Source organism: Silene latifolia, chromosome X, assembly GCF_048544455.1.
Source record: "Silene latifolia isolate original U9 population chromosome X, ASM4854445v1, whole genome shotgun sequence".
NCBI lineage: Eukaryota > Viridiplantae > Streptophyta > Magnoliopsida > Caryophyllales > Caryophyllaceae > Silene > Silene latifolia.
The window spans coordinates 101,718,369-101,727,377 of record NC_133537.1 but is presented as its reverse complement, the minus strand read 5'-3'; the positions used below and the strand labels follow the sequence as shown (position 1 = coordinate 101,727,377).

At 37.8% G+C, this 9,009-nt stretch overlaps 1 protein-coding gene across 1 annotated transcript; it reads right to left on the bottom strand.

The window, feature by feature from the left end:
• Positions 1-2,531: 2,531 nt before the first annotated feature.
• LOC141617973 (uncharacterized) lies at positions 2,532-2,939 on the bottom strand. Its single transcript, XM_074435101.1, has one exon. It carries the CDS (start codon positions 2,937-2,939, stop codon positions 2,532-2,534), a length of 408 nt encoding a protein of 135 aa, XP_074291202.1.
• Between the last annotated feature and the right edge of the window lie 6,070 nt (positions 2,940-9,009).

Below are 9,009 nucleotides of genomic sequence, written 5' to 3'. Positions count from 1 at the left end.
GCTCCACCCAAAAGCTTCCTTGTACTTGTGCAAAACCTCCACCAATCTCCTTTCTTGATCACCCTCAAGTTGGTTTGAAATTATGAGGGGTAGAGTGTTGTTTCCCCCAAGAAACACGTACTTCAAGTGGTCGAGGAGTGGTTTTAGATTGGGGGGTGGGTGGCTTAATGATGGATGGAAGTGGTCTTTCAAGAGAGGCCTCTAGAGGAAGAAATTTAGCTTGATAATCATAAGAGGAAGAAGAAAAACAATCTTTGGTGGAGCTGGGAACTGCGCAGGCTGCGCTGGTGAGCCCGTGTTTAAAACAGACTTGCGCAGGATCCTCTGATGGTGGCGCAGGCTATGCAGGTTGCGCAGGCTGCGCAGTCTTGGCGCAGGCTGCGCCCCAGCTCGGGATTTCCTCCTCAATTTCCCTCATTTCTCCCCCCCCCCCCCTTAGATTCTTCTAAGGGTTCTTCCTTCTCCAATTCCTCTATACTTTCCTGCACATCATGAGACAACAAAAACCACAACCCTTCTTTCTCGACATTGTTAGTGAGGGCCACTTCAAGTGGGTCCCTATGATGCAATTGGTAAACTCGATTTGCCAAAGGTTCAATTTTATCAAGAAAGTAGCAAAAGCTCAAATCATCGTTCTTCTTCATTGTCGCATACACATTATGCTTCAAGGTTTTTCCTTCAAATTCCATGGTCAAATTTCCATCATACATGTCAAGTTTGGTTTTGGAGGTTCTCATGAAAGGCCTCCCTAGTAAAAGGGGTGTAGCCTTGGAGTCCGGTTCCATGTCCAAAACATAAAAGTCGGCCGGGAAAATGAATTTATCAACCTCTACCAACACATCTTCTACAAGACCTTTTGGGTGAATCGTAGAGCGATCCGCCAATTGGATCACAACATTGGTCTTAGACAAGGGAGGCAATTCTAAGGTCTCATAAATGGAATAAGGCATGACATTAATAGAGGACCCTGAGTCTAGCATAGCTCTAGCAAAAGCTTTGCCTCCAATTGAGCACGGTATAGTTAGCATGCCCGAATCATCGCACTTTTTGGGAAGATTTTGTTTGAAAATTGCCGAGACATGCCTACTAACCGTGACTCTTTCAACTCCTTTCCTTGGCTTCCGTTTAGGGGTGCAAAGTTCTTTGAGGAAATTTGCATACCTAGGAACGGTGTTAATGATAGTAAAAAGAGGGATGTTGACCTCACATTTCCTAAAAGTCTCATAAAGATCGGAGTCTTTATCAAACTTCTTGGGACTTGTGAGAGCACTAGGAAATGGTACCTTTGGTTCATATTCTTTTTCAATCTCTTCGAGTTGATCCTTTGTGTTGGTGCTTCCTTCCTTTCCTTTGTCAATGCTCAAAGGACTCTTTTCTTTTTCCTCATTAGCTTTTGAAGATGATCCTTTCTCTTGTTCAACCACAAGCTCTTCTTCAATTTGCTCCTCAATCTCAATAACCCTTTCTTGTGACTTGCCCCTTCTCTTCTTCTTGGGAGGGGATTCTAAAGTTCTCCCCTTCCTCAATGTCATAGCACTAGCATTCTCTCTAGGAGGAAATGTAGTGGAGGGAATAGAAGTTGAGTTCCTTTGATTTTTCTTGGCAAGTTCTTGGGCAATTTGGCTAAGTTGGACTTCAAGGTTGGCAACCTTGGCATCACTAACACTCTTGTCGGCATCAATCTTATCAAACCTCTTGTTCGTTTTGACTTGCTCTTGCAAAATGTTCTTGAGCAAGTCTTGAACACTTGGTTCCTTTTGAGAATTGTTGTTGTTACCTTGATTGCCAAATTGGGATGATTGACCTTGGTTTTAGTTTCTACCTTGGTTGTTGAAATTCCCATTCCTATTTCCTTGAGAATTTGAACCTTGACCTTGTCGGGAATTTTGGTCCCTCAAGTGGTTGAATTGACCATTCACAAAACTCTTTGAGGTGTCACCACCCCAACCAAGTCGAGGGTTGTCTCTACTCCCAACATTGTAAGTATTTCCACTAGGGTCATAATTGTAATATCCTCCCCCGGAAGGATTCCTAGCATTGTAATTCCCATAGCCCATTGCACTTACATTATCCACACCAATTCCTTCTTCAATCATAATGGGGCAAGCTTCCTCCAAATGAGGACCTTGGCAATAGTTTCATTCCACTTGATTCCCTTTACCCCCATCTTTGTTTGGATTGTTCACCAACATATTCTTCACTAAGTGAGTCAAATCATTCACACTTTGCTCAAGGTTTTGAGTAGAGGAGGAAGAGGTTCCCATTGAAGATGTATTCCTTGTTCCTCTTTGAGTTCTTCCATAGTTCCTCGTAGTTGAGGAAAGTCTCTCTATGATTTCCTTGGTATCCACTATGGAGAAATTCTCCAATCCTCCTCCGGTAGCGGAATTGACCATTCTTTGATCATCTTGCCCCAACCCTTCATAAAAGTTCACAAGGAGATCATCATCACTTAACCCATGGTATGGGCATTGGGCTACCAACTTCTTGAACCTCTCCCAATACTCATACATGGTTTCACCATTGAGGTCTTATTCTATGGTGTTAATGGCCTTCTTAGCACGGTTGTGGCGTGAATCGGGGTAGTACTTCTCAAGGAAAGCCGCCTTCATTTCCTTCCAAGTTCTTATAGATCCCGGAGCAAGATAAAAGAGCCAATCTTTGGCCGAATCCAACAAAGAAAATGGGAAGGCTCGTAGTTTGAATTGATCCTCCGTCACCCCATTCGGAATGGCACCTTCATACATCATGTGAAATTCCGAAAGGTGACAGTTTGGGTCATTCCCCACATGGCCATGGAACTTAGGCAAGTTATGAATAAAGAAGCCTTTGAGTTCGAAATTTGCATTGGCTACAAAAGGGGGATAGGTGATACACAAGGGTTTCTCATCATAATTCCTTGCTCGTATTTCCCGGATGGTTCTCGTGTCATTCGCCATAGCGGGATACTCTACTTCAATCGGATTTACTTCAATAGGGTCTTCCGAAATTGCTTCTTCTACTCAATGTTCCCTTTGTGCTCTTTGGTACCAAGGATTGGTAAATAACCACGAATATGCACCAAAAGAGTCCTCTTCAACGGGCGTTGATTCACCGTTGTGTGGAGAACTATACATAAACCTTTACACTACACACACAAGTTAGAACTTCCACTTACTTTCAAAAACAAAGAGAAGAAAAATAACTAACATGCAATTAACAATCAAGCATTTAGCTATGTTGCCCCTTCCCCGGCAACGGCGCCAAAATTTGATAACGTAAAACTAGGTGTCGTAAAATACTAGAATTAACCTATCAAATTAACAATTTATAAACCAAACTCAACTCTACACTATGCTATTAAGGATAGTAGTAAAGGGAAGTAAGGGTCGACCCAAGAGAAGGGATTTAAGACTAAAAACTTGAATTGTAAACTATTGACTACTAAGTAGGTCTCTACTACTAATTAAGATCCTAATGATAATTTAAACTTAACAAAAGGCACTAATCACAAACAATGGGTATTAACAATGATCAACTAGTAGGAAACATAGATGAAAAAGGATTGGTTTTGGGAAACAAACATGGAAAAATGAGTAAAGATTGGAGATCTTCCTATTGAGACAATTCCACAAACAACTAGTATGCAAGATTCAATATAAAGGGGAAACTTGATGTAATTCTCTCTTAGTAACCCATCAATGGTAAAGCTTGACTCTTTTTTTTACTCTCTTACAAAAATCTACCCAATACTATCACCTCAAGATGTTGATACATGAAAATTAAACCATCTACATATATCCTTCAAACTTAGACAACAAGTCATTAAACCATGAAAATAGACTAAGCATGAGCATTAAGAATTTACCAAAAGATGAAGCTAGGATCAATTCCTCATAAGATTAAACCATACAAATGAGCAAAAGACATGGACTTTCCTATTTGTTGTATGAATCCTTTAAACCAAATCAACAAACAACAAACTTGCTTCAACAATCCCAACTAAATTAAACCATTTCCTTAGGATTTGCACTAGTCAAGTAAATAACATGCAAGGATGGCCAACCCAAACATTCAATTACTCAACATAAGAAATTAAGCACAAGAAAAGAGCATTAGATAAATTAAGAGAGGTTTAAGAGTCTTACAATACCAAAGTTGGATACTTTGATCAAATTACATCAAGCAAAGGAAAGATTAGCCTTCCAACTTCTTAGAAAAACCCAAGAAATGAAAAAAGATTAACATCCAAAGCTAAAAGATTACAACTTTTACCCAAAATAAAGTGTTCTTCCTACTACAAGTTTCTAGAGATTATTCAATAATTAGATGATAACTAGGTCTTCAAAATGAGGAGTATATATAGGGGTGCACTCCTTTCTAGGTTAAACCCTCCAAAAACAAGCCCAAAACACGGTTTGCTTAACTAAGCCCGTGTTTAAAACAGACTTGCGCAGGATCCTCTGATGGTGGCGCAGGCTGCGCCCCAGTTCGGGATTCTCCTATAAACTTCCAAGTTTTGCTTACTTCTTTACTTTCCAAACTTCACTCGTCATTGCTTGCTTGAGACAGACTTCTTGTCTTGGTTGAAACAACATGAAATCTTCATCTTGACTCTTTGATACGGTTGCTTCCTTTGCCTCAAAAGGTGATCAATTCAAGACTAAGTCCTTTGTGACCCAAACTACAAAGAAATAGAGTAAGCCGGTATTTCCGAGATTAACGCATAACTTGGCTCCAACATTTGAATAAACAACCTAAAATTATCATACTAGACATGACTTATTTGATACTATCAATGACGTCCGTTTTACAATCCGAGCTCAAACAAAGAAGCTGTCCGCCAATCCGCTCGTCCCGAGACAAATCCGCTGGGATTCCCTTACAGCAACTTTCGCGTTCTTCTTGTTCTATGAAGGATGCGCATATTTTTCAAAGACCAGCGAAAAGGAGACCGGAGTCTCTCTTGAGACCGGCGATTCCCTGCCCAACAATTAGCATTGTTAAATTACTATTTTACCCTTGCTTAACCTAATGATTCTCTACTATATATACCCCATTTGTAATAATCAAACCATCAAGTTTTCATTAGGTTAATTCAATCCTTCTTTAGATTAGATTAGGAGTAGATTAGAATAGATTACTCTCTAATCTTTCCACAAATTATACATTAATCTTTCCTTAATCATTGTTCAAGTTTATTATTGAGTAATTTAAGTTTATTATTGGGTAATTAGAAGATTATTGGGTTTATTGGGAGATTGACAACCTTCCATCAATCATCAAGTTCTTCTATTATTCTTTGCATTTTTATTTTGGAATCTCCATAGGTATAATTCTCTTAATCCTTGTTTTAATTATTGTTAATCTTTCTTACTTGTTCATCATGTTTGACTTTGTTAGTATGATTGACAACCTTATTAACATGTTAAACTTGATCATGAGTGAGTAGTTACTTAGCTAGGATTAATGGGTAATTAGGGAAAACAAACATGAGGAATGATTCATGCTTAATCTAATATGATTCCATAATTAATTTGCTTGCTTGTTGTGATTTCAACTTATGCACATGTTATGTTTGATGAAATGTTAAGCCTATGAATCCTTGCATTTACAACCATCTCTTATCTTTTCAATGAGACTTGTAAGACATAAATCAACTCGAGTCTCATTAGACCATGCATATAGTTGGATGGGGAGGATTAAGTCGACTTGTAGATGTTGTACAATCTAATCGATTCGGCTCCGGGACCCAAACCTTCCTAGGATTGTAAGATATAAACCAACTCGATCAATCACAATAATAATTGCTTGCATCTAGTAGGAAACATGTTTGTATGATCAACTCCCATGAATCCCTTATGAACCCATGATATCCTAGCATTTTTAATCAATTGTTTACATCTTTCCTTTTGTTGCTTGTTTATTGCTTTTATTAGATTAGAATCATCAACCCATTATAATTGTGACAACCCCAACCACAACCATAATTAGATTGAATATTTTGAGTAACCACCGTCCCATGGATCGACCTCGATTTACCACTAACTAGTAGTATGTTGAGTATTATAAATGTGTTTGATTGGATGTGACCCGACGACATCACCCACATCAAAATGGCGCCATTGCCGGGGACGGTGTTGTTTATTTGAATTGTTCTTTTGTGTAGTTTTAGTTGTGCTTATTTTTTCTTGAGTTTTATTGTACTTGTTCTATTTCATATGTTTATCATGTCTACATTCACTTTTTGGCAATATGAAAATGAGTCTTTTGATAAGTACATTGCAAGATTTGAAGGTTATATGACTCATGCTTAGCATCATGCTTAGCATCATGGTTTTACTCTTTCAAATTATGAAGCATGTTGTGTTGTTTATGATGGTATGAACTTTGAGACCCGCAACTTGGCATTTCACTTGAGTGGTGGTAGGATATGTGAGATGAGTTGTGAGGAATTTTGGGAATTTGTTGAGTTCATGACCATTCATTGTCTTAAGCAAACTATAGATGACATATTTGAGAGTGTCAAGGAAGGTATAGAAGCAATAAAAACCACATTTCAAAAATTCATTGAGGAAAACTATGATGAAAATGAGATTTGTGAGGATGAGAAACCTTCCTATAACCTTGAGTCAACCTACTATGCCCACAAAATTTCCCCACCTTGGGAAGATGGAGCGCTAGATGAGGAGAGTGATGATGAGGAGGAGTACATTCTTGATTGTGAAACTAATGCTTGGATGCCGTCATCCCACTCTTCTTGTGTTTCAATGAAATCAACCTCCATGGAATTTGATGTTAATGGGCAAAGTCAGAGTGATATGGATGTGAGCTTGAGTGAAAACTCACCCTTTGAGGATGACATATTTGAGGGAGACAATTGTGTTGAACTTGGTGAGCCTTGTTACGACAACCCCTTTGATAATGGACCTTGTTGGGATGAGGAATATGATGAGGACATTTGGGAACCCCAAATAGACACCCTTAAAATCACCTTGGATGATAATGAGAGTACTTGCATTGAATGTGGTGATTTTGACTATTTGGAGGATGAGTTGAGTGCATTGCCAACCAACTACCCATTTCATGTTCCTACCATCCATCATTTCTCTTATGATTTTTGTCATAATGTTCTTGACATGCTTGTCCGGTCTCTTACTTGGGCATTATTTCATTGCATAATCTTGTGTTGTTATCCATGCCTATTTATTTCTCACTCCCAAGAATTTGACCGACTTCTACGTGCTTTGAGTGCTAGTGATGATTTTCCATGAAATTGTTAATTAATAATCTTTGGTTTAATGGAGTTCCTCAATAACCATTAATTTGTATATATGCATTTAGTATAGTTTGCATTGTAATATATCTCACATGATTCATATAGTTAGTTGCATATAGACTAGAATACATGCATAGTCACTAATGACCAAACCTATTCTTTTCTACACTAGAAATAGTGTTTAAATCGGTTTGGGGAGGTTTGATCATAGGTGACCATAGTTTACTAGAAATCATGCATCATATAATATAGTTTAGATTGCATTCATTTGTTATATATGTCATATAGAATTGCATTTAGTTAGAGCATGCATTTATTCATATCATATCATTGCATTTGTACTTCAATTTCCATAAAATCAAAAATCCAAAAACATGTTTTCCTTTTTATTCCTACTCCTACATGTACATTGAGGACAATGTCCAAAATAAAGTGGGGGATGGGAATTTATATTCCAAAAATGCATAAAAATTGAAAAATTTCGAAAAATCACAAAAATATGTCTTTTAATTTCATAAAACAAAAACCTATAAAAATTTGAAAATTTCAAAAACCAAAAACATGTTCTTTAATTTAGTAGTGTAGAATTGTATATACTTGTGCTTTTGTTCTCTTCTCACATAGATACAACACTACATTTGAGGCATTAGCAAGGGAAAATGAAGACCGCTTGGTATGATCGTTCTAATCTCTATTTCCCTTCCATTTCTTTTTCATTATTCATATGAGGAGGATGGGCTTACATGTCAAGGAGGATGTGGTTTATTTTGTTGTTGCGGTTTGTGTATCTATGTGTTGTTAGGAGTTGCATTTAGTTTATATGACATACTAGTTGGTAGAATCATTTGCATTAGGATGTATATATTTTAGTTGCATCATGGCATGTAGTTTGCATGTTAGAAAAATTTTGCGAAACCGTCTACTTGGGAAACTTGACAAGTGTATATAGGCCCTAGTAGATGCGTTTTCTTCTTAAGACTTTGCTTGTTAGAATACTTATAAAACACCCTAGGATGTGTCATGCTAGTATCCTTTGACCCATGGATTAAGGCCTAGTCAAGAGTACCTTGTGGTGTGATAACTCCTTGGCTACCGTTTATTCCAAGGTGACCCTTGAAACCATGCAACCATCATTCATCCATGTTCTACCATACATTTTGTCATCAAAAAGGGAATGGGCACAAAAATTGTTCAAAACTTTGAGTTCAAGAAATGAAAAGAAAAGAAAAAGTTTGTAATTGCATCAAAAGAAAAGAGGAACAAAAATGAAAACTCCTATGCTTCAAATATAAGGCACCCTCGTTAGAAATTGGGGTGACTTTGAAAATGTTCAAAAGAAAATGCAAAAGTTGAAAGTTGTCAAGTATTGAAATGCCAAAAATCAAAAGAAATGGCAAAAAGAAAGTGTTCTCAAATGTCAAATGCCACAAGAAATTGGGGGGGGGGGGGGGGACAAACAACAAAAGCAAACTCCCAAATGAAACTCAAATTCTATCAATCTCTTTATCCATCGTATCCATTTTTGTGCATGGTATAGAGGGGACGACCCTTCTTCTTGTCTAGGCAAGAAGGGGAATTCCGCGATCCTCCAGTGTTTCTAACACCATAGGGAGTCTATTCTTGACAAAAGCATTTAACGATTGAGGACAAAGGTACCCTAGCTTGACACAACTTGGAGGTGATTTATTGGTATCCTTCTAGGCTTAGTAGTTTGAATAAATTGCATCTATGAAGGAGTGTGTACCCTTGAA

What these genes read in the sequence shown, in the direction of transcription:
- LOC141617973 (XM_074435101.1), bottom strand. Translation starts at nt 2,939, where the DNA reads ATGGCGAATGACACGAGAACCATCCGGGAAATACGAGCAAGGAATTAT.